This window comes from Balaenoptera physalus (assembly GCF_965194825.1).
Source record: "Balaenoptera physalus genome assembly, chromosome: 18".
NCBI classification, from domain to species: Eukaryota; Metazoa; Chordata; class Mammalia; order Artiodactyla; family Balaenopteridae; genus Balaenoptera; species Balaenoptera physalus.
The window spans coordinates 63,326,871-63,353,475 of record NC_138899.1 but is presented as its reverse complement, the minus strand read 5'-3'; the positions used below and the strand labels follow the sequence as shown (position 1 = coordinate 63,353,475).

The window sequence follows — 26,605 nt, the reverse complement described above, 5'->3', positions numbered from 1 at the left end:
AGGTCTCCTGATTTAGCCAAGTGCCTCTGCGCTCCTTCCGCTATTAGATAAAATACCAGGGGGGAGGGGACGGGGGATGGGTGCCTCAGCCGACTAAAGAGGTCGGACCCGCGCTGTCACAGACGCCCGGGGACCCTTAGGGTGGTCGAGGACAACAATTACTTGTAAATGGAATTATTTTATTTCTTTCAAATATTTTGTTACTATTGCATATAATGCAACTGGCTTTTGTATGTTGGTTTTATGTCCTGCAACTTTATTGAATTTATTTTCTACCGTATTGGGGGGGAGGAGACGTCTTATATAAGATCATGTTTTCTGAAAACACAGGAAGCTTTACTTTTCCCTCTCCATTTTGGATGCCTTTTTATTTCTTATTTTTGTGTCATATTGCTCTGCTTAGGACTTCAGTACTGTCTTTAATAATAGTGAGTGTGGATACCCTTATCTTGTTCCTGATTAAAAGGGAAAAGCTTTGAATTTTTCACCATTCAGGGTTACAAGGTACAGTACAAGGTTAGTTGTGGTTGTGTATTATATGGTCTTATTTTGAGGCATGCTTCTTCTGTTCCCATTTTTTTGAGAGCTTTTGTCATAAAAATGTTTTGAATTTTGTCAATTGCTTTTTCTTCATCTATTGAAAGGATCATATATTCTTCATTCTTTTAGCAATGTGTATCACACTTATTGATTTATTTAGACTTTTGCTGAGAATTTTTGCATTTATGTTCATCAGGCATATCAGCCTATAGATTTATTTTCTTGTAGTGTTCCTTATCTGGCTTTGGTGTCAGAGTAATGCTGAACTCATAAAGTGAGCTTGGGAGTCTTCCCTCCTCCTCAATTTTTCTGGAAGAGTTTGAGAATGATTGGTGTTAATTATTTTTTTAGAGATTTAAAATTTTTATTTTATTTTAATTTATTTATTTTTAGTTGCATTGGGTCTTCGTTGCTGCACGCAGGCTTTCTCCAGTTGCAGCGAGCGGGGGCTACTCTTTGTTGTGGTGCTTGGGCTTCTCACTGCGGTGGCTTCTCTTGTTGTGGAGCACGGGCTCTAGGTGCGCGGGCTTCAGTAGTTGTGGCTCTCCGGCTCTAGAATTCAGACTCAGTAGTTGTGGTGCATGGGCTTAGTTGCTCCATGGCATGTGGGATCTTCCCAGACCAGGGCTCGAACCCGTGTCCCCTGCATTGGCAGACGGATTCTTCCCCACTACGCCACCGGGGAAGTCCAGATTTTTAATGTTTGGTAGAATTCACCAGTGAAACCATCTGGTCTTGGGCTTTTCTTTGTCGGGAGGTTTATGTTTGTTGTTTCAATGTCCTCATTTATTATTGATCTGTTCAGACTTTCTCTTCATGATTCAGTCTTGGTAGGTTCATGCTTTGGGAATTTATTTATTATAATTTATCTCATTTGTTGGTATGTAATTGTTAATAATATACTCTTATGGTCCTTTGTGTTTCTTTGATGTCTCCTCTTCCATTTATCAGATTTTTTGACTTCTCTTTTTTCCTGGGTTAGTCTAGCTAAAAGTTTGTCAGTTTGCTTTATTTTTTAAAACCAACTCTTAGCTTGATTTTTTTTTTCTAGTCTCTTTATCCATTGTTTATCCTCTAATCTTTGCTCTTTCCTTTCTTCTAATCTGGTGCTTAATTCTTTATTTTCCTATTTTCTTGATGTGTAAAGTTAGGTTGTTTTTGAAAACTTTCATTTTTTAAAATGTAGGCACATAAGAACTACTGTTGATGTATTCCCTAAATTGTGGTATTTTGTATTTATATTTTTTCAAGATACTGTCTAATTTCTCTTTTGATTTCTACTTTGACCCACTGGTTATTCAGGAGTGTGTTGTTCAATTTCCATGTATTTGTAAAATTTCCAGATTTTTCTCCTATTGATTTCTAGTTCCATATTGTGGTTGGAAAGCTTTGAGATAAGATTTTAGTCTTAAATGTGTTAAAGTTGGCTTTTTGGCCCAGAAATGACATATCCTTGGGAATGTTTTATGTGCCCTTGAGAAGACTGTGTTTTCTGGTGCCCTTGGATGGCATGGTCTGTATATATCCGTTAGGTTTACTTTTCTAAAGTGTTGTGCAGGTCAATGTTTTCTCATGAATTTTCTGCCTGGATGATCTATCCACATTTACAAATGGGGTACTGAAGTACCCTGTTACTTTATTGCTTTTTCTGTATGTAGTTTTGTTAATATTTGCTTTAAATGTCTACATGTTCCAATGTTGGGTGCATATTTATACTTGTAATATTCTCTTGATAATTTGACTCCTTTATCACTGTAGAGTAACATTGTCTTGTGACTGATTTTGATTGAAAATATGTATTATCTAAGTATAGGTACTCCTGCTCTCTTTTGGGTTGCCATTTGCATGGAATATATTTTTACATCCTCTCACTTTAACCTATATACGTCCTTAAAGTTAAATTGAGTCTCTTGTAGACAGCATATTGTAGGTTCTTTTTAAAATTATTATTTTTTTATTTTTTATTTTGGCCATGCCATGCTGCCTGCAGGATCCTTGTTCCCCAACCAGGGATGGAACCCAGGTCCCCGGCAGTGAAACCACTAGACCACCAGGGAATTCCCTGTAGGTTCTTTTTTTTAAATTAATTCAACCACTTTGTGTCATTTAATTGGAGAATTTCATCTGTTAATGTTTAGGTTAATTGTTGATAAGGACTTTCATTATTTTCTGTTTGTTGTTGTTGTAGTTCCTTTGTATTTTTTTTTGATGTGATATGAATTAATTCTTTTTAAAGAAAAAGGATTAATCTTTTGTGTAACTACAATAGATTTTTTTCTTTGTAGTTTCCATGAAACATATATAAAGTATCTTGTATGTAAAATATATTTAAATTAATAACTAATCTTTAATTTCATAAAATAACATTTCATTAAATAATTAATAATTTCTATTTTATGTACATTTTATATATTTTTTCATATTTTATGTAAAAAATTATCTATCCCCAGAAAAATATTTGTATGTGTGTATATGTATGTATACACACGCACATATACACACAAATATACACACAAATATATACATACACATATGCATATTGGTATATTTTTCTCTATATATAAGATTTATTATATTTAAGGAAATCAATTTTTCCTTTTCTTCGAATCTGTATTATCTATATAAGGAGTTCATGATAATTTTATTCATATAGGCTTTTCACATGTGTTGTTAGATTTATTTTTATTTTATACTTTAAAAATTGCAGCCTCCCTTTTAACATACCTGGTAACTGCTTGCGATGTGTCTATATGAACTGTGTACTACATGCTTATGTTATAGTCTTTAAAATATTTTATTGTCTCATTTTCTGTAACAAATTTCCACTTGTTCTTTGGGCTTACTAGATATATATCCATATGCTCTGCAAATGGAGATAATTTTAATCCTTCTTTTCCAGTGGTAATTTTTTTTTTACTAATACCTCAAAGTGTTAAGTAAGTTAGGTGTTCATGTCTCCTAGTGATCTTTCTGACAATTAGAGGAAATTAATCTATTATTTCTCTATAGGTGAACTAGTGTGGGTATGCGACATTTCTTTGAGTACATATGCATTAATATCTTATTTCTATAATTTTTACCTGTAATATTCTACCATGCTACTTTATTTGCATCTATCAAGTTGGTCACATGCCTTTCCTAAATTTGTAAGCTGATTAGTTATATTAATATACTTCCTAACAACCAAAACATTGGAGTCCTGGCATAGGATTCACTTAATCTTGCTATAAAGTTTTTTCCTAAGTTAGGTTTATTAAGGTATTATTCATTTATTTATTTAAGTTTTATTGAGATATAATCGACATACAGCACTGTATCCAAGTTTAAGGTGTACAGCATAAGGATTTGACTTACAGACATCATGAAATGATTATCCCAATCAGTTTAGTGAGCATTCATCTCATATAGATACAAAATTAAAGAAATAGCAAAAAATTTTGTGATAACTCTTAGGATGTACTCTCTTAACAACTTTCATATATAACATACAGCAGTGTTAATTATATTTATCATGTTGTACATTACATCCCTAGTTGTACATTACATCCCTAGTACTTATTTATCTTGTAACTGGAAGTTTGTAACTTTTGGCTGCCTTCGTCCAATTCCTTCTCCACGCACACACTGCCTCTGGTAAGGACAAATCCCTTTTCCTGTGAGTTTGTTTTTGAACTATAATTGACCTACAACACTGGTAGTTCCAGTTGCCCAACACAATGATTTGATATTTCTATACATTTCAAAATGACCAACACAGTAAGTCGGTTTATGATATGTCACCATACGAAGATATTACATAGTTACTGACTATATTTCCCAAATCTCATGCCCAAGACTGTTTTTTATTTGCATCTGGAAGTTTGTACCTCTTGATCTCCTTCACCTATTTCTTTCCTCCTCCCACTCCCCTCTCCTCTGGCAACCACCTGTTTTTCCCTCTGTATTTACAAATCTGTTTCTGTTTTGTTATATGTTCATTTGCTTTGTTTTTTAGATTACACAAATAATTGAAATCATACAGTTATTGTTTTTCTCGGTCTGACTTATTTTCACTTAGCATAGTACCCTCTAGGTCTCATCATGTTGTCTCAGATAGCAAGATTTCATTCTTTTCTATGGCTAATGTTCCATTTTGTGTGTGTGTGTGTGTGTGTGTGTGTGTGTGTGTAACTTCTTTATCCATTAATTGATGGGCACTTGGGTTGGCTATTATAAATAATGCTGCAGTGAATGTAGTGGTGCATATATATTTTCCAATTAGTGTTTTTGCTTAATACCCAGAATTGGAATTGCTGGAACATATGGTAGATCTATTTTTAATTTTTTTTGAGAAATAGCCATACTTTTTTTCCATAGTGGCTGCACCAATTTACTTCCCACCAACAGTGCACAATGGTTACCTTTTCTATACATCGTTGTCAACATTTGTTACTGTCTTTTTGATAATAGAATATTCTGACAACTATGAGATGATACCTCATTGTGATTCTGATTGGGGTTTCCCTGATGATTGGTGGTGCTGAGCATCTTTTCATGTACCTGTTGGTCATCTGTATGTTTTCTTTGGAAAATTGTCTATTCAGATGTCTGCCCATTTTTTTTTAAACTGGGTGCTTTGTTCTATTAATATTGATTTTTATGAGTTCTTTGTATATTTTGGGTATTAACTCTTTATCAGATATATGGTTTGCAAATAAACTTGAGCCTGAAGCCACCTAGTGGACCAATTCCAGCAGAGATGAGAGTTAAACAAGAACCAAAATACATGGTTAGCCTGGTAAAGTGTTTCTATTTTCAAGCCTTTTAAAATATACAATCAGAAATAACAAATAGAAAGACACCCAAATGCTATGATGTTGAACAAGATTTAATTCTTTATCCCCAAAGGTTGTGTTTTAGAAAATCCGTATTTTTCAGGTATTCCTCATCTCCATCAAGTCTTAAAAACAGCCCTTAGCAGAAGAACACATACTCCTCTGACACACTATCTTTGGGGCTTATCCCCAAGGAGAAGATACATAATGATATTAGGGGGTGGCTATTTATACTAAATATATTAATAAAAATGTTTAAAATGACTGTGGGAAAGGAATTTCATGCTTAAAACCAAAACATTACAGAAAATACAAAAATGGAAGTGAACGAACATTAATTTACCTCTTTTTTCTCCCCCAAAATCATAAAATGAAAGTAAAGGAGTTTTGTTTTAAACATAAACTTATAGGACAAAGAGAAAAGAGGACTCAATGGTGACATTTTGGAAGCTGTGCCTGTGAATGTGAGGTCTCGGGAGGCTGCTGCAGTGCATGAGGCTGTGCTGTGTTCTACATTGTTCTAAACATCTTCTGCCAAGTAACCCTTGTTAATTTTTTTTTTATAAATTTATGTATTTATTTTTATTTTTGGCTGCATTGGATCTTTGTTGCTGCACGCAGGCTTTTCTCTAGTTGAGGCGAGTGGGGGCTACTCTTCGTTGTGGTGCACGGGCTTCTCATTGCGGTGGCTTCTCTTGTTGCGGAGCTTGGGCTCTAGGCACACGGGCTTCAGTAGTTGTGGCTCGCGGGCTCTAGAGCGCAGGCTCAGTAGTTGTGGTGCACGGGCTTAGTTGCTCCGCGGCATGTAGGATCTTCCCGGACCAGGGCTCGAACTGTCCCCTGCATTGGCAGGCGGATTCTTAACTACTGCGCCACCAGGGAAGTCCCCCTTCATTGATTCTTCTGAGTCTGACTGACAACCCAAACCTTGAAACTTATTCTAGTAGTGTAACTAGGATCATGAAACAATGCCTTCAAGATTCTGAGGGGAAGTTATTCCCAATCTAGAATTCTACACCCAACAAACTATCAATTAAATTGAGGGTAGAATAAAGACATTTGCAGATAGCATCGAAAATGTTCCCCAACAATAGCCTTGTCTGACAGTCATCCCACCACCATGTACCCTTTTCTCAGAGACCTTCTGAAAGATATGCCCACCAAACTGAGAAAAAGACTGGATTCCAGGAAACAGGTGTTCCAATTCAAGGAGAAGGTGAAGAATGCCCCCAACTCCCTCCAGGAGAGCTGTGGAGGGAGATCCCGGGAAGCCAGCAGTGCAGAAGGTCTGGTGACCAATTAGCCCAGGCCAGAGGTGGTCAGAGGCTCTAGGAGGGATTTCTTCAATAAGAAGAGCTTCTTAGGACACTCAATGTGCTTGAGCATACTGAGAGAAGTTCACACAACTGGGAGAAGAGTTGGTCACACAACTGGGAGAAGAGTTTGGCTACAGGTTAGCAATAAAATATAGAAAACCAAGCTTGCCCCCCCCTCCAAGAAAAGACAAATTTTAAATTCAGGAAAATAAATTTTATAAGGAAAGGGAAAGTAATCACAGTACACAACATGACAAACCTGAGTAGCATTCACAAAGTCATAATACCAAACAATGAATATTGATGCAACTAAAATAAAAGAATATGGGGAGGATGGAAAGATGGAAGTATGTGGAGACAGTGAGGTGAAAGAAAGCTCTTTCATAATGGTAATTCAAAAGAAAATACCTAAAACTGAAACACTAGTAAGGAACATGTGATTTGGAGATTTGGAGATAAATACAAAATAATCAGATAAAATAGTTGAGCCTGGTGGCCTCTGGGGTGGGGTGATACAGAGGACAGTGTGGGACTTACTGTTTCAAAGTAAGGTTTATAAGACTATTTGCTCATTTAAAATGTGTAGGTGTAACTTTACTAAAAAATGACTTAATTTATAGTAATGGAAGTCTTTTATTACTGTCATATACATGTTAAAATCAGCCAACATGTCAACATGTACAGGACAAATGTGCACTGACATTAAAAGCAAAACTGAAAATGGAAAAAAAAACAACTGATACTGATTTAGGCCTTTGTGACATTCTGAACTAGACTTTAAGAAATCATTCACCTTCTGGACGCTTCTGTTTCCAGATCTATAAAGGAGTATTCTAAACAGATGAGATCTAAGTTCCTTCGAAATCTGAGTCCATTTAAATGCAATTCATTGAATAGAGTAAATACATTTTTATGGACAAGGTTCTAAAGGGTATTCCATTTTAAATGGGCCTCATTTTCAACTGATACTGATTAATGGGGCTTTTAACTTTTCTTGTATATCAGAAATACGTTATAATTTTAAATGATAGCAAAAAAAACCACCCAAAACCCTTAAGAATATTACACATAAAAATGAAGGTTCTAAACTGTTGCTTAATCCTAAAAAGCAATAGTAATAGCCTCAGCTAAATGCCAAGTGGCCACTATTGGCAATACCAGAACTTCAAACAATTGCTCTAAAGTGGGTCAAAAGCAGATTGTTGTGGCAGATCTTAAAGCTGAACTGTTCATGCATAAAACGAGGAAGATTTATGAGAGAAGGTATATTCTCAAACTCAATAAGTAACTGAGGAAGAGAAACCCATAGAAAAGCTGAATGAAAGAAAAAGCTTTGGCAGTGATGCAATGAAACAGTACATGTAAACCTGCATGCACTCTACCTGACAGCTGGGGGGCGAGCCAGGCCCACACTCACCCCGCCTCCAGGTGGCATATTATATTGTCACTTGGCAGTAAACAAAAATGCAGAGCTCTTTTTTTCAAATTATGAATTCACTATTATCCTCCCCATCTTTGGAATTAACGATGATGTATTTTTAAGTGCAAATTTTGATTTCTCACCCTAAGGGATGAACCCTCTTGACTGTGAATTCCTAGATTTTAGGCAGGGGGCTACCCCAGGGCGCTCTTGGTACAGCTCAGCAATCTTTGTGCGAGTCCCTGACACTTCCCTTTCCTGCTTCCCAGTGTGACCATCTATCTCCATTACTTTCTCCCAGAAGTTCATCTCACCCCCACTGTTTGCCTGGCAACACCCTGTAGCCCCTTCAGGACCTCCACTTCTACAAGACCCTTTCTCCGTGACTCACCAGAGCGTATGCTTGTCCTCTTTTGTGCCACCACTGTTCCTACAGTTACATCCACAGGGCGGTTCTCATCCTTGAGGGTCATCAGAATCACCTGGAGGGAGTGCTGGGCCCCGCCCCCAGAGTTTCTGACTCAGCAGGTTTGGGTGGGCCTGAGAACTTGCACTTCTAACGAGTCCCCAGGCGAGGCTAATGCTGCTGGTCCAGGGACCCCCTTCTGAGAATCACTCTATTGCTTGATTTCATGCCTGCGTCTTCCACTAGACTGTGAGCTTCTGGAGGTCAGGATGCATGTCTTACACATCTCATCTACGGGGTCTAGCCAGAGTCTAGCAGTCATTCAGTCAATCAACAAATATTTATTGAATGCCTGTTATGTGCCAGACACTGTTGTAGGCACTGGATTCAGCAGTTTAAATACACACATGCACATGCACACACACACACACACATGCATCTCTGCACTCAAAGAGCTTTCCTTCTGGTACTACATGGTAAACTCTCAATAAATGTTGAAATCTGGCCAGTTGCACAGAAGGAAATATGGCATTACCATGACCATTTTAATAGTGCTACAGAAATAACCAGTTTTCCATTTCCTAATCATAGCTCTTCCCATTTGTATGTTTCTCCCTTCCGATATTCCCCACTATGTCCAACACATAAATCCACAAAACTGGCAAAACATTTGCTGATTGATTTACAAAATAGTTGATGTAGCTGACATATCAGTTGAAAACAACACATCATATAAGATGAACTTAAGCATAATGTAAGCAAATCTCAATATTTAATATCGATAAATGTTAAATAGCTTAACCACTGGTTTTCAAATTAGCCTTAGTTACCTCTAAAGGCATCTTTCCTCCCATCCCTCTCTATTCCATGTCCTACATCTGTGGTGAAATGTTTACAGCAGTTCTCAACTGCCAGGTATGATGACTGAACTCCCGGAGGACCTAAGCACGCTGCTGTCCAAGCAGGGACATCGGTCAACATGTGGACTGTCCTGAGTAAAATTCTGAGAAACTGATAGGAGGCCTTGTGATGATATGTGATGCCCTGGAAAGAAAGGGGGCAACAGCAGAGGCGAACCTGATTCCCCGCATATAGCCAGGGCAGTCATTCCTCAGCATGTCAAGCCCCAGGCCTGCAGGCCCCAGGCCATGCAAATCCCTCTCTAACTCTAGGAAAGTAGAAAACATGTACCTTCATCTTTGGGCTAATTTTCTGAAAGTTTCTCAGCAATAAAAATGAGAGGACTCACCAAGAGCAATTTGGAAAATTACTGAACTGACCATAATGTTTACTTTCAAGACTTTCAGTATTCTTAAGGTTTGCAAATGTTTTTATAAGGCTTTCCATTCAAAGCCATGAGACATTCTGTGCTAATTATATGGAGGGAATAATGGGCAGCATTTATGAATGGAACTTGAAAAAGGCTAGTTTCAGTATTCCAGACTAAAATATTTCTTCTCTGTTAACATCATAACCAAATTTGAAGTTTGTTGTTAGTGGTTTCAAGAGTCAGTGATATCAAATAGTAATACTGTCTCAGAATTATATTCTCTTCCTTTTGCTACCCAAAATCAGTGATATAAAAACACCCTAGTCCAACAAATGATCGTGATTTCTACATATTGAAAGACTGAAGAAAAATTAATAACCTTGTTAGAAATATACTTTTATAAAGGAGACCAGGTCCACCAACTTCATTTTTATGACTCAATCCTAATTAAGTAAATTCTGATTATTAGAAAGCTTTGAGTATAAATGGGAACTTTTGGTGAGCCACACACTGACTTAAAAATGGCCAGGTTGCCATTTATTTTCCTGGAGTAGTTTACTAATTATCACCTTCATAATTCAAAAGAATATTTCTGGGCTTCCCTAGTAGCACGGTGGTTAAGAATCCGCCTGCCAATGCAGGGGACATAGGTTCAAGCCCTGGTCCGGGAAGATCCCACATGCCGCAGAGCAACTAAGCCCGTGTGCCACAACTACTGAGCCTTCGCTCTAGAGCCTGCGAGCCACAAGTACTGAAGCCCGCGCGCCTAGAGCCCCTGCTCCGCAACAAGAGAAGCCACCGCACCACAACGAAGAGTAGCCCCTGCTCGCCGCAACTAGAGAGATCCCGTGTGCAGCAACGGAGACCCAACGCAGCCAAAAATAATAAATAAATAAAATAAATAAATTTATAAAAAAAAAGAATTAATATTTCTGAAAAGGTATGTAATTCTCTGCTGAGATGTGCGCTCCAATAAACCAGCCCCTTTCAAACTGGTTAATGTAAAGCTAAGACAAGGAGAAATCAATCTGTATGGCCGACTGAACTGGTCTCATTAAATTATTGATACCTCATTCAGTGTAATAAAAAAACACACCACTATACTCTGGAAAACACACAAATCTAAAATAAAAATATTCTCATTAATATCATTCATATGCTAGTAATAAATTAGCTTTCTTTAAAAATTTTTCAATTATATCCAAAATCCATTCTTATTTTCTGAGTTAACAAGGCTGGATTTTAAAAGTGCAATAAAAATTCTTGAGGCCTTCACCCCAGTTTAGACAAGACTTCTTCGTGGTTTGCAAGACGCAGCTTCTTGTTTTGGTGCTGTTCTTCATCCTGGGGTATGGGTCCCAACACACCATCTAGCGTTCAAGAATAACTTAACGTCAGAAAAATGTCACTTCAAATAAATGACTATTTGTTAAAGTCAAAGAGGTTGTAAGATCAAAATAATGCTTAAGTTAAAAAGGAATACTGATTTTATCTTAAAATAATTCTCAACTGTTGAAGAACAGATTCTAGATAACTCACTCAGGTAACACAATATCTGACCTTTTAAAAACTGGATTCATTCAACAGTGTATAGCCAACAATTCATAAAACTGTTTTGGGGGGAGAGTTATTATTATTAGGCTGGAGGAAACAAAATGCACCTACTTATCCTCCAGGGAGAGAAGGGAGCCATCTGTGGGGCAGGGAGGGTGTGAGGGAACACCCCGCCATTCCCACTCCTCCACAGGAGGGAAAACTGACCCATCTCCTTGGTCAGGTGGGAGAAGGGCCTGGCTTGAAGCTCTTCCCATCATTTGATTTCCATGGCTTTCCTGGTACATAAACTGTGTGTGTTTAAAGTGCACAATTTAACGGGTTTTAACACAAGTACGCATCCGAGAAACCATCACCACAGTCAAGGTGATAAATATATCCATCATCTCCAAAAGTTTCCTCTTGCCCCCCTGCTTCCTGTCTTTTCAGGGATCTGCCTGCTCTCCAAGCCTCTGTGTCCTGCTTTGCTCTGTCTTCCTAGTCTTAAGGACACAGGTGGAGGTAGATCTGGAAAGTCCTCTCTCTCTTATGATGTAATACTGGAACATTAAAAAAAAGAATATGTGTAATACAGATGGGAGTTCTAAAGCCTAATAATAAATTAACACTCAAGAACCTACTACCCAACCCCAAAACTAGAATGCTACCACCTCCGCTATGCTCCGCAATCTAATCCTATCCCTCTGTCACCCCCATTCAGAGGTAACCGCTATGCTGAATTTTGTGTTTATCATTCCATTACTTCTTAAAAATAATTTTGCTACATGTACTAACCAATACACTATTTGCCTTCTTATTGAACTTTATATAGGAATTGCATCATAATGTATTTACCAAAGTAGATTAGTGGTAGCCTGGGGCTGGAGGTAGGGGAAAATAGGGATGACTACAAATGGGTAAGAGGAGTCTTTCTGAGATGATGGAAATGTTCTGAAATTAGGCTGTGGTGACAGTTGCACAAACCTGTGAATCTACAAAAACCCACTCAATTCTACACTTTAAAAGAGCAAATTTATGATATATGAATTATACCTCAATAAAGCTCTTATAAAATTGAAAAAGAGATAGCGATATTACTTGTTGATATAAAACACTTGTTAAAAAATACATACAAAACATAAATCTGCAGTTCAATGAACAATCATAAAGCAAACACACATTTAACCATTAGCCAGGTCAAGAAATACAGCATTGCAAGCAAAGCAAAAGCATTCCTCTCATCCCCTCCCCCATCACGACTCCTCCTTCCCATACTTCCACCCACAGCATGTCTTGCCCTTCCTTAGTGATCTAGGGACAATAAATCCTGGCCACAAGACCCATCTTGATAATAAGTGGCAAATATCGCCTCTTCCATGGCTTGCCTTTGTACTCTTTTAATGGTATCTTTTGACAAACAGATGTTCTTAATTTTAACATAGATAAATTAATTCATTTTTTTATGGTTAGTGCTTTTGGTGTCCTTTCCCTAACAGCAGGGAATTGTTCTCACCCCTTAAAACACTGTTATTGAATACACATTCTTTAAACAGATACATATTTTTTCGTTTTTTTTTAAACGCTTTTCTTTTCCTGATAAATTTTGAAAAAGAAAGATGGAGTGGATATGTATTTCTTTCCAGATTACAAATAAAAAATTTACTACTTGAATAAAATAAAGCGAACTCAAAACATAGAAAATCAATATATTCACATAGAAATTATTTCCATAAAGACTTTTTTTTTTAACTCAAACTCCTCCAATTTTGCTTTTTTGACACCCTAATGATTGCCAGCCAGTATATCAGTTAATCACTAAACTTATTTATTTTTTAAATTTTATTTTATTTTTTTATACAGCACTCATCCATTTTATACACATCAGTGTATACATGTCAATCCCAATCTCCCAATTCATCACACCCCCCACCCGCACCCCCCGCTGCTTCTCCCCCTTGGTGTCCATACGTTTGTTCTCTACATCTGTGTCTCTATTTCTGCCCTGCAAACCGGTTCATCTGTACCATTTTCTAGGTTCCACATATATGCGTTAATGTACGATATTTGTTTTTCTCTTTCTGACTTACTCACTCTGGATGACAGTCTCTAGATGCATCCACGTCTCTACAAATGACCCAATTTTGTTCCTTTTTATGGCTGAGTAATATTCCATTGTATATATGTACCACATCTTCTTTATCCATTCATCTGTCGATGGGCATTTAGGTTGCTTCTATGACCTGCCTATTGTAAATAGTGCTGCAATGAACATTGGGGTGCATGTGTCTTTTTGAATTACAGTTTTCTCTGGGTATATGCCCAGTAGTGGGATTGCTGGGTCATATGGTAGTTCTGTTTTTAGTTTTTTAAGGAACCTCCATACTGTTCTCCATAGTGGCTGTATCAATTTACATTCCCACCAACAGTGCAAGAGGGTTCCCTTTTCTCCACACCCTCTCCAGCATTTCTTGGTTTGTAGGTTTTCTGATGATGCCCATTCTAACCGCTGTGAGGTAATACCTCATTGTAGTTTTGATTTGCATTTCTCTAATAATTAGTGATGTTGAGCAGCTTTTCATGTGCTTCTTGGCCATCTGTATGTCCTCTTTGGAGAAATGTCTATTTAGGTCTTCTGCCCATCTTTGGATTGGGTTGTTTGTTTTTTTAATATTGAGCTGCATGAGCTGTTTATATATTTTGGAGATTAATCCTTTGTCCGATGATTTGTTTGCAAATATTTTCTCCCATTCTGAGGGTTGTCTTTTTGTCTTGTTTATGGTTTCCTTTGCTGTGCAAAAGCTTTGAAGTTTCATTAGGCCCCATTTGTTTATTTTTCTTTTTATTTCCATTACTCTAGGAGGTGGATCAAAAAAGATCTTGCTGTGATTTATGCCAAAGAGTGTTCTTCCTATGTTTTCCTCTAAGAGTTTTATAGTATCCGGTCTTACATTTAGGTCTCAAATCCATTTTGAGTTTATTTTTGTGTATGGTGTTAGGGAGTGTTCTAATTTCATTCTTTTACATGTAGCTGTCCAGTTTTCCCAGCACCACTTACTGAAGAGACTGTCTTTTCTCCATTGTATATCGTTGCCTCCTTAGTCATAGATTAGTTGACCATAGGTGTGTGGGTTTATCTCTGGGCTTTCTATCCTGTTCCATTGATCTATATTTCTGTTTTTGTGCCAGTACCAATATTGTCTTGATTACTGTAGCTTTGTAGTATAGTCTGAAGTCACGGAGTCTGATTCCTCCAGCTCCGTTTTTTTCCCTCAAGACTGCTTTGGCTATTCGGGGTCTTTTGTGTCTCCATACAAATTTTAAGATTTTTTGTTCTAGTTCTGTAAAAAGTGCCATTGGTAATTTGATAGGGATTGCACTGAATCTGTAGATTGCTTTGGGTAGTATAGTCATTTTCACAATATTGATTCTTCCAATCCAAGAACATGATATATCTCTCCATCTGTTGGTATCATCTTTAATGTCTTTCAACATTGTCTTATAGTTTTCTGCATACAGGTCTTTTGTCTCCCTAGGTAGGTTTATTCCTAGGTATTTTATTCTTTTTGTTGCAGTGGTAAATGGGAGTGTTTCCTTAATTTCTCTTTCAGATTTTTCATCATTAGTGTATAGGAATGCAAGAGATTTCTGTGCATTAATTTTGTATCCTGAAACTTTACCAAATTCATTGAATAGCTCTAGTAGTTTTCTGGTGGCATCTTTAGGATTCTCTATGTATAGTATCATGTCATCTGCAAACAGTGACAGTTTTACTTCTTCTTTTCCAATTTGTATTCCTTTTCTTTTTCTTCTCTGATTGCCGTGGCTAGGACTTCCAAAACTATGTTGAATAACAGTGGTGAGAGTGGACATCCTGTCTTGTTCCTGATCTTAAAGGAAATGCTTTCAGTTTTTCATCATTGAGAATGATGTTTGCTGTGGGTTTGTAGTATATGGCCTTTATTATGTTTAGGTAGGTTCCCTCTATGCCAACTTTCTGGAAAGTTTTTATCATAAACGGCTGTTGAATTCTGTCAAAAGCTTTTTCTGCATCTATTGAGATGATCATATGGTTTTTATTCTTCAGTTTATTAATATGGTGTATCACACTGATTGATTTGCGTATATTGAAGTATCCTTGCATCCCTGGGATAAATCCCACTTGATCATGGTGTATGATCCTTTTAATGTGTTGTTGGATTCTGTTCGCTAGTAGTTTGTTGAGGATTTTTGCATCTATATTCATCAGTGATATTGGTCTGTAATTTTCTTTTTCTGTAGTATCTTTTTCTGGTTTTGGTATCAGGGTGATGGTGGCCTCATAGAATGAGTTTGGGAGTGTTCCATCCTCCGCAATTTCTTTGGAAGAGTTTGAGAAGGATGGGTGTTAGCTCTTCTCTAAATGTTTGATAGAATTCACTTGTGAAGCCATCTGGTCCTGGACTTTTGTTTGTTGGAAGATTTTTAATCACAGTTTCAATTTCATTACTTGTGATTGGTCTGTTCATATTTTCTATTTCTTCCTGGTTCAGTCTTGGAAGGTTATACCTTTCTAAGAATTTGTCCATTTCTTCCAGATTGTCCATTTTACTGGCATAGAGTTGCTTGTAGTAGTCTCGTAGGATGCTTTGTATTTCTGCAGTGTCTGTTGTAACTTCTCCTTTTTCATTTCTAATTTTATTGATTTGAGTCCTCTCCCTCTTTTTCCTGATGAGTCTGGCTAATGGTTTATCAATTTTGTTCATCTTCTCAAAGAACCAGTTTTTAGTTTTATTGATCTTTGCTATTGTTTTCTATTTCATTTATTTCTGCTCTGATCTTTATGATTTTTTTCCTTATGCTAACTTTGGGTTTTGTTTGTTCTTCTTTCACTAGTTCCCTTAGGTGTAAGGTTAGGTTGTTTCTTTGAGATTTTTCTTGTTTCTTGAGGTAGGCTTGTATAGCTATAAACTTCCCTCTTAGAACTGCTTTTGCTGCATCCCATAGGTTTTGGATCGTCATGTTTTCATTATCATTTGTCTCTAGGTATTTTTTGATTTCCTCTTTGATTTCTTCAGTGATCTCTTGGTTATTTAGTAATGTACTGTTTAGCCTCCAGGTGTTTGTGTTTTTTACGTTTTTTCCCCTGTAATTGATTTCTAATCTCATAGCGTTGTGGTCAGAAAAGATGCTTGATATGATTTCAATTTTCTTAAATTTACTGAGGCTTAATTTGTGACCCAAGATGTGATCTATCCTGGAGAAAGTTCCGTGCGCACTTGAGAAGAAAGTGTAATCTGCTGTTTTTGGATGGAATGTCCTATAAGTATCAATTAAGTCCATCTGGTCTATTGTGCCATTTACAGCTTGTGTTTCCTTATTAATTTTCTGTTTGGATGATCTGTCGATTGGTGTTAAGTGAGGTGTTAAAATCCCCCACTATTACTGTGTTACTGTCGATTTCCTCTTTCATAGCTGTTAGCAGTTGCCTTATGTATTGAGGTGCTCCTATGTTGGGTGCACATATATTTATAATTGTTATATCTTCTTCTTGGATTGATCCCTTGATCATTACGTAGTGTCCTTCCTTGTCTCTTGTAACATTATTTTAAAGTCTATTTTATCTGATATGAGTATTGCTACTCCAGCTTTCTTTTGATTTCCATTTGCATGGAATATCTTTTTCCATCCCCTCACTTTCAGTCTGTATGTGTCCCTAGGTCTGAAGTGGGTCTCTTGTAGACAACATATATATGGGTCTTGTTTTTGTATCCATTCAGCAAGCCCGTGTCTTTTGGTTGGATCACTTAATCCATTCACGTTTAAGGTAATTATCGATATGTATGTTCCTATTACCATTTTCTTAATTGTTTTGGGTTTGTTTTTGTAGGTCCTTTTCTTCTCTTGTGTTTCCCATTTAGAGAAGTTCCTTTAGCATTTGTTGTAGAGCTGGTTTGGTGGTGCTAAATTCTCTTAGCTTTTGCTTGTCTGTAAAGCTTTTGATTTCTCCATCGAATCTGAATGAGATCCTTGCCGGGTAGAGTAATCTTGGTTGTAGGTTCTTCCCTTTCATCACTTTAAGTACATCATGCCATTCCCTTCTGGCTTGTAGAGTTTCTGCTGAGAAATCAGCTGTTAAACTTATGGGAGTTCCCTTGTTTGTTATTTGTCGTTTTTCCCTTGCTGCTTTCAGTAATTTTTCTTTGTGTGTAATTTCTGCCAGTTTGATTACTATGTGTCTCGGTGTGTTTCTCCTTGGATTTATCCTGTATGGGACTCTCTGCGCTTCCTGGACTTGGGTGGCTATTTCCTTTTCCATGTTAGGGAAGTTTTCAACTATAATCTCTTCAAATATCTTCTCGGGTCCTTTCTCTCTCTCTTCTCCTTCTGGGACCCCTATAATGCAAATGTTGTTGCGTTTAATGTTGTCCCAGAGGTCTCTTAGGTTGTCTTCATTTCTTTTCTTTCTTTTTTCTTTATTCTGTTCTGTGGCAGTGAATTCCACCATTCTGTCTTCCAGGTCACTTATCTGTTCTTCTGCCTCAGTTATTCTGCTATTGATTCCTTCCAGTGTATTTTTCATTTCAGTTATTGTATTGTTCATCTCTGTTTGTTTGTTCTTTAATTCTTCTAGGTCTTTGTTAAACATTTCTTGCATCTTCTCAATCTTTGCCTCCATTCTTTTTCCCAGGTCCTGGATCATCTTCACTGTCATTATTCTGAATTCTTTTTCTGGAAGATTGCCTATCTCCACTTCATTTAGTTGTTTTTCTCAGGTTTTATCTTCTTCCTTCATCTGGTACATAGCCCTCTGCCTTTTCATCTTGTCTATCTTTCTGTGAATGTGGTTTTTGTTCCACAGGATTGTTCTTTCTTGCTTCTGCCCATAAAGACTTGTATTTCCTGATTTTTCAGAGTAGTCAAATCATTGTTATTATCAAGAAAATTTTACTTATTATACTAAACTTCTATTTACCTTGAATTGAATCGAAACAGAAAGATAACATGGCTAATATTTTAACATAATATTGTACAGTTAATAATAATTAATGTTCCAAATTATGTGCCTGAGGAATTGCAAGATCTCCCAAAGATTGTATTACATTAAGAGTATGTGTTAATATGCAAATAATAAAGCTCTGAAGATTACTAATTCATTTATGGTAACTGTGATGACTCTTAATTAGATTATTCAAATAACCAGAATATTTCCACTCTCTGACCAATCTGAGCTAATGTGGCTTTACTCTAATAAGAATGTACATATCCTCATAATTTGGCCCTAGATCCATCTGTATTAAGTATATGTATTTTTCCTTTCTAACTGCCCAAGAGGCTTTTGTTTTGGTATAGAAGAGCACTGTCGTCTACTTTCTCATGTAAATTTAATTTATAAATTCAATTTGTACATGATTATTTGTATTAAACTGCAGAGCCCATAGGACTAGTCATTAATCAGCAGTTTCCATGACACCTAGCAAATAGTAGATACACAAACGTCTGTGAACAAATTGAATGGCAAAAATGTAACCTGCAAAAAGAATATGCTCCATCTCCAACCACAGCAATTTCCAACACCTGATCATTATAATTCCCTATGTTTCTTTTCTTCTTAGCAGCAAAGTCAACCTCAATAAAGGACTTGTAAATACTTACTCTCTCTGCTTTCAGGCTCATTTTGCTCAAGAACACAAGTTCTTGATGGATTCAGTTGCCACTGTAAAAGGACACAAACATTTTATTTATATGTTTAATAAATAGCATTTCAGCACTGTGCTTTCAAATATCAAAACAGCTTAAAACAATGTAAGAAAAAAGAGTTAGTGTGTCGTACCAACCAAGCCCTAATAACGACTCTGAATGACCCTGAATGATATGACTTCTGGAATGAGAATCAATATTCTTAGAGAAGGAAGTGTAAAAATCCTCCTTTACCTTCGTTTTACAGGTAAGGAAGTGGAAGACCAGAGAAGCGTAGTGAGTTGCCCAAGGTTACATACTGACTAAAGACAGCAGTAGCACCAGAACCTGGGTCTGCCCATGCCAAATACTATAGAATTTCCACCACTTCATATTCTAGCTCCAGGTCCTACAGAATCTTATAATAGCTAGAGAAGGCCTAGATAGAAAGAATGAAAATAGGACAATTTTAATATAGTAATATATTCAATATATTACCATATATTAATAACTTTAATATAGTAATATATTTTAATATAGTAATTTTAATATAGTAATATATTTAATATATTAACATATATTTATATATAATATATATACTAATATATTAAATATATTACTATATATTAATATATAGTAATATGTTATATATACATAATATATATACTATATGTTAGTATAGTATATATACTAATATATATATACTATATATAGTATAGTATATATATAAATATAATATAGTATAGTATATATATAGTAATATATATAGTATATATTACTATATATAGTAATATATTAAATATATTAGTATATATTAATTTTAATATAGTAATTTTAATATAGTAATATATTAAATATATTAGTATATATTAATATATATTATATTAATATATATTATATATTATTGATAGATAGTAATATTAATATATATTACAATTTTAATATAGTAATATATTAAATATATTACTATATAGTAATATATAGTAATATTGCCTTTAATACAGTAATATAATATATACTATTATTTTTATCATAGCATACCATTTATTGTATCATATCATACCATATCACATCTCCTCTGATTATAGTTTTCCATCTCAATCATTCAGAAAGAAATAGAGAAGCATGAAGATTCTCAGATATTACAGTGATGACTGGAGCAGCAGATAAGAAAAATTGAGTGTAATCAATATCTCAAAGCACACCCTTCCTTTCTTATTTGCCTAGAAATCCCCATCATCAGAATCACTAATGACTTAACCAAAAAAGCCCCACTAGGGCACTCTCTCCAGAAAGACACAATTAAGTGGATAGTTCCTGGGAGCCTCTTCCAGAAGCATCAATTAGTTCATCAGATGAACTAATTAATGTCATGGGCCTTGAGGGAGAATGAGATATAAGACAGACATTTTACCACGTATAAAAAAGTCCTTGGAAAGGGAAGACATCTAGAACTGTTTGGTCACCTATAGAAATGGGATGGTTTGGATTAGCACCAGGAAAAAGGAGGATTTCCAAGCAATGGGAAGATATATGTGAAATTAACAACAACAACAAAAAAAGGCATGTTCAAAACATGTCAAACCACTAAAATCTATTACTTTGGGCAAAGTAAAAACTAATAACCTTGAATTTACATTTAAGGATCATCATAAAAAGATTATGTCTAACTGTGAAAACTTAGAAGCAATCTAGGTGTCCAACAAAAAGTGAATGGTTAAATAAGTTATGTCCATAGGTTGCAATATTGTGTAATCATTAAACATTATTTCTGAAGAATTTTCAATGACACAGAAAATACAGCAACATGTTAACAGTGGTATCTATGAGCTGTGGGATAATATCTGTTCTTTTTTTATTTTCCTCTATATATCTGTTCTTTTTTCTATTTCCTCTATAATGAGCATACGTTACTTTCACAATTTAAAAAAAGTAATATAACCTAATAAAGAAAAATGCACATGTATTAAACAGAAAAAAAAATAGTTTCTCAGTAAATGGACTTGGGTTTACACAGGTAAAATATATTCTTGGAAATACTGTTGCCCAGCCCTAGCTTAGTCTGCAACAACCCCACAGAACAGAACCTCTTATCTCAAGGCATATGGTAACACCTCAAAGAGAAAAGAAAAAAATTTTCAAACACAATTAATTTCAATTGGTTTAATGTTTAAAAAAATGAAATTTACTGGTACTCATACTACTTTTGACAGTCTAAAAGCAATATAATCATTATAAAAATTCCAATTTGGAACAAATACTAGTTCGTGTTAGTTACTGGTATTTACAAAACTAGGCATTTAGCTAACCAAGTAGTTTAAATCATTGACATAATATTGCAAGCCAGGCCAGATGAGGGAAAGGATGAGAGCGTGGAGAGCTAATCTTCACTGGAAGGAGTACAGAGAGACCAGGGGTACCTGAATGAGGGCACTCCTGGGTGGGTCTTGGTCTAACAGGTATTTCTGAATCCCATCTCTGCCCGAGGGGCCTTCACTCCCTTTGTCTTCCTGTCTCTTCCTGCTTCTCTTGCCCTTTCTTACATTCTTCTGATCTCTTCATTCTCTTTACGGTGGAAAAGCTACTAAAATCCCCCAGAGTAAGCAAGATATTTCATAATTCGCTTAACCCAGCACTCACAGTCCTGAAGAGCTAGGTCACTTACACTTTATAAAGAGAATTATTTCTTCCCAATCTTCAGGAGGAATGAAGGAACAGAAAACAAAAATACAGAACTGGTGATTTCCCTTTTGATTAGATGGATACAAACTTGTTTAGTTTTACAAAAGAGGCGTCTGTCCCATCTCTCCCTTCTTTCAGTGCCCCCCTTTTCTTTTTAAAATCATGTCTTTTAAATAAGACAACTGGAAATAAAAAACAAAAGTATATGACAAAAATGAAAAGGATAAAAATTTATGATTCTTCATACACACACATAAACTAGGAAACTAAATAGTGTGTTGTTATATTAATTTTTAAATAAATTTTTAAATATATATATGGTTTAGTAAGTATTTTTTAGGTGCCTTATATGTTCCAGGCACCCTGGATTCAAACAGAAAAGTAAAGTTGAAATTTATAAACAGTTCTATTATATGCCTTTTGTACCCACTGCAAACTACAGTATATAAATGTTATATTAAATGCCAGAATTATGGGACTTCCCTGGTGGTGCAGTGGATAAGACTCCGTGCTCCCAATGCAGGGGGCCCAGGTTCGATCCCTGGTCAGGGAACTAGATCCCTCATGCATGCCACAACTAAGAGTTCACATGCCACAACTAAGGAGCCAGTGAGCTGCAACTAAGACCCAGTGCAACCAAATAAATAAATAAATAAATAAATTTTTTTTTTTTTTTAAAAGCCAGAATTATCAAAGCAACATATGATTCTGGACAGGATCCTTTTGCTGTATAGAACTTTATTGGGACAACTGGTAAACCCTGATTGGACTCTGTGGATTAAATGGTAGCAACATATCAATGATAATTTCCTGAGTTTTGTGGTTGTATTGTTGTTATGTAGGATAATATACTGTTTGAGGAAATATACAAGAAAGTATCTGAGAGTGATCTTGCATCATAGCAACAACTTAACTCTCAAATGTTCTGGAAAAAAAAAATATTTGTAGTATTTTTGTAACTTCTGTATGCTTGAGATTATTTCTAAAAACAAAAAGTTTTTTAGAAACCAAAGTAGTAAAAAAGCACAAAGAATTAAAGTTCTGAGTTTTCCACAAACCACCTCAGCACATTTTTGGAAATGTCAAATATTAAATTCTTCTAATTTTTTCCTGATTTTTCTCATGAGAAATGCACGTGTGTGTGTGTGTGTGTGTGTGTGTGTGTGTGTGTCCCCTTCTTTTGGGTAATCTTAAACTACTTTCACCTCTGTCTACCACTTCAATCCAGAAAGAAGGGTGAGGGAGGAGGTGGGTCAAGGATTTTGTTAGCCACCAGATGGCACCAAAGGACTAACTAATTCAAGATCTGTAAGGTCAATGCACAACTCTCGATAGAGATCTATATTCATAAGGCAGATCCTAAGCTGAACATTCGTAGTTAAGCAAGTGCTTGCACATAAAAATAAACTCTATGATAACTCTTTAAAAGGGTAAGAATCACTAATTTAAAATATGCAGCAGAGTACCTAACAATATAATAAAAAGTATATTTGAAAAAATGTGTATCTACTTACTGTAAATTTGCTAACACCTTCAAGTTCCCCAAATCTCATGTAAGAGATGTCTGCCTTCTTTTTTCCAACATCTACATCCCCTGCATAGATTTGTTTTATGCCCGCACCTTTAATTAAAGGTACACATTCATCACATGGGCACTTTGTCACAAAAATCATACTTCTTTCTTCTGGTTTTATCTCTTGACACCTACAAAAAATATATATAAAATATTAGGAAGGTAGTTTCTAAAAGGGTAAGTTATGTTTTAGAAAAATCTCTAAACATTAAAATTGAGCTGCTTTAGGAACAGATTCACAACATTATACACAATAATGATCAAGCCTTATGCTTGCTGAATTAGTCAGTGGCAAGATTTTCAGTATTACATTACAAAGGAAATGAAAACAGAGATAGAGAGAAAACAATGCTTTCTAAGTAAGAAACTCTTTATAATGCCAGAATTAGGGGCTAACACCTAATTAACACCCTCCCTAAGAATGTACCATGTGTGATTAGACATTAAGTCATCATGGTAGCCAAAAGGTCTACCTCTTATCTGGTAACTAACAGATATTTAATAAATGCTTACTAAATTGATAAATTAATATTAGAGTTCTGTTTTGAGTTATAGTTCCCTTACTCCCTTCCCTAACACAGGATGATTTTATTTAACAAGCATTTGGATTTGACAAAACAAAGCAAGTAACCTGTAATGAAGAGCACAAGGAAAAAAAACAGAGGAGTTTGGTGAAATTTTACATGCCAGGGGTAGTTTAGGACTAAGGGATGCTTCGTTTGAGGATACAGGAGTTGTACTTCTGGGTCCTATGGTTTACACTGCTCTCAAGTCTTAATTCCCCACCACCAGCCTTCCGCATCCATGTCCTTAGTTCAGATTCTCATTCTGTTTCCCTGTACTAGGGCAGCAGAATTGTATGCATCTAGTCTGTTCAAACAATATGCCTGCAACCTAAGTAATCATTAGTGTGGCTTTGTCAATGTCATTCAATTTCTCCTCTACCTACCAAATGAAGTCTAAACTCAAAGTCCTCTCTTGTCAGTCCCAACCGATCCCATGTGCTGCATGGTGCAGCCTAAGTGGAACATCTGTGTTCCTAAACACACAAGCATTTTCCTACTTCTAGCCCACTGCTATGCCTGAAGCAAGAATGGTTTCCCTTCAAGTAAGCATCTCCAATGGCCATAATCCTACCAAACCTTTAAAGCACAGCTCAAATGCCAGTTTCTCCATAAAGCCTTTCCCTCTCACTCCCCCTCCATCCGTAGCAGCCCCTGAATTTCCACCCACTTTGTGTTGGCCTTTCCCACAGAACTGACCATGTTAGGTTGAATACAGTCTTATATCCCATACTGCGTTATAAGCTCCTCAAGGACAGAAACCATGACTTACGCAGATTTAAATCCCCTAAGATCACCCACTTAATGGTAAATGCTGAGAAATGTTTGTGGAAATGATCTAAGTTAACATTAGAAGGAGGTAATGCCAGTTATAATCTCTAACAAAAACTATGTTAAAGCAATTTGGTTCATAATAAAATCTATATATTCATAAATATAAATATATGTGCTCTACATTTACAAAACAAAGCTGATCATGTAATGCAGAAATATGCAAGACCCTAAGGACAAACTTCAAGCAGTTTTATACCGGAGAGAGAAGGAAGAAAGGAAAAAAGACTTGCTCAATAAATTTGAAGGCCTGCAGGATCCCTGACAATGGCCTCAGGTCAGGTAGCAAAGACCAAGTATGACCAAAGTTATACTTCTGAAAAGAATATTTCTTGGAATTTTTAAAAAGGCAATAAATTACAGCTAAAAGAAAACTAATTTTAACTAACCCTTGCTACATTTTATAGAAAATACATGCAAACAAATTTCATACCTAAATGTCAAGGCATTCTGTTCCGCATGTACAATGTATCTGAATTTCCTTATTTCTCTGTCTTTCTGTTTGTCATCCATGTGCGGGAAGTCAGCATACTCAGATCCAACAGGAAAAGCATTATAACCACATCCTATGAAGTACATTGCTCCTGTTCCATCACAACTTCTCTATGAAAAGTAAGCAAACCAACAAAGCTGTTTTCAACATTCTGAAAAGGCATCTTACATTGTGTCTTTAAAGCCTAGTATCATACTTCTTATAATGAATTTACTTTTCCATGATAAACTGAGCCATCAGAAAAATACAATATTAGATTTTCCTTCCACAGTGTGATCTTGTCAAAGTTAAACTTCAAGCAGCATGATCATCTCTAGTATATAATCTCAAGGCAGTCCTTTGTTTTAGCAGTTAATTAAATACTAGCTTAATTCACAAACTGCTTCACTTGATTCAGACACCTCTCCCTGAATAGGTTATAAGATCCTAGAGAATAGAAACCATGTTTTATACCTCCTTTCTACCCCTTAACGTAGACCGATTACAGTGTTCCATACACAGCAGGTACTCAATAAATTATTGTTAATTTCTTATATGCTCTGTGCTGTGCTACTACTGGTTAGCAAGCCAGAAATCCTAAAAATATTTTGAACAGACAATTTCTGTTTTGGGCTAAAAATGTGCTAGTGTATATAGCTGGAAAATAAATAATGCACATTCCTTTAATTTTCATGTTTACTGAGCCTCTACTGTGTTTTTGTGTGTGTGTGTGTGTGTGTGTGTGTGTGTGTGTGTGTGTATGTAATAGAACTTCCTACTTAAGTGGCTTTTTTATTTCTCCTGGTCAGTGGCATATTAGGTGTCAATATGAATGTTTTATCAACTATAAAAGTAAAATATTTTATAAATCAGAACTGTTTATAATAGTTTGGAATATGCTATAAACCTCATTAAATTTCAATATATTATACATAGTTACTCACGTGATAGTTTCAACAGACTCTACTATAGCAGCTTGATAAAAATCATTGTTATGATGAGCTGACAGAAGCTTACGAATAAAATATTATCTCATTAATAATAAATTATCCTTGAGCATTCACTAAAGGTTAAACATCATGCTCACTTTTATATGTGTTATTTCATTTAATTAATCCTCACAACATCCTAGACAGTAGTACTATTACTATTCCCATTGTATAGATAAGGAAACTGAGGCCAAGAGAGATTAAATAACTTGTCCAAAGTCACAAAGCTGGTAAGCAACATAGCCAGAATTCAAGGATGGGTTGCTTGACTCCAAACCCATGTCCTTCCACTTTACCATGCTGCCTACACTCTAGATAATATAACTGGAAACCTAAATTCTCCATAAAGCAGTTGAGAACCAGGTGTTAAGCCAAAAGGCTGCTGAGCATTTATATAAATCCAAGGGAGAGTTCCAACCATAGGCCAGGCCCTGTGCTAGGTTCTGGGAATACATTGGTAAATGTGACAGAGAATCCCAGCCCTCAGGAACCTTCTGATCTGGAGACGATAAGAAACTGGACATGTAAATTTAACTGTGA

At 35.9% G+C, this 26,605-nt stretch overlaps 1 protein-coding gene across 3 annotated transcripts in view; it reads right to left on the bottom strand.

Annotated features, from left to right (window-relative positions):
• Window positions 1-5,313: 5,313 nt before the first annotated feature.
• Window positions 5,314-26,605, bottom strand: part of CDADC1 (cytidine and dCMP deaminase domain containing 1) — a 44,474-nt gene continuing 23,182 nt past the window's right edge. For 2 of the 3 annotated variants that reach the window (XM_082434429.1, XM_082434431.1), the window contains 4 exons: window positions 25,038-25,207; window positions 23,152-23,341; window positions 18,932-18,992; window positions 11,143-18,178 (listed from right to left, as the gene is read on the bottom strand). In XM_082434429.1, the coding sequence (XP_082290555.1) occupies window positions 18,048-18,178; window positions 18,932-18,992; window positions 23,152-23,341; window positions 25,038-25,207 (552 nt within the window). In that variant the 3' untranslated portion in view covers window positions 11,143-18,047. The other variant, XM_082434430.1, reaches the window with a different exon arrangement.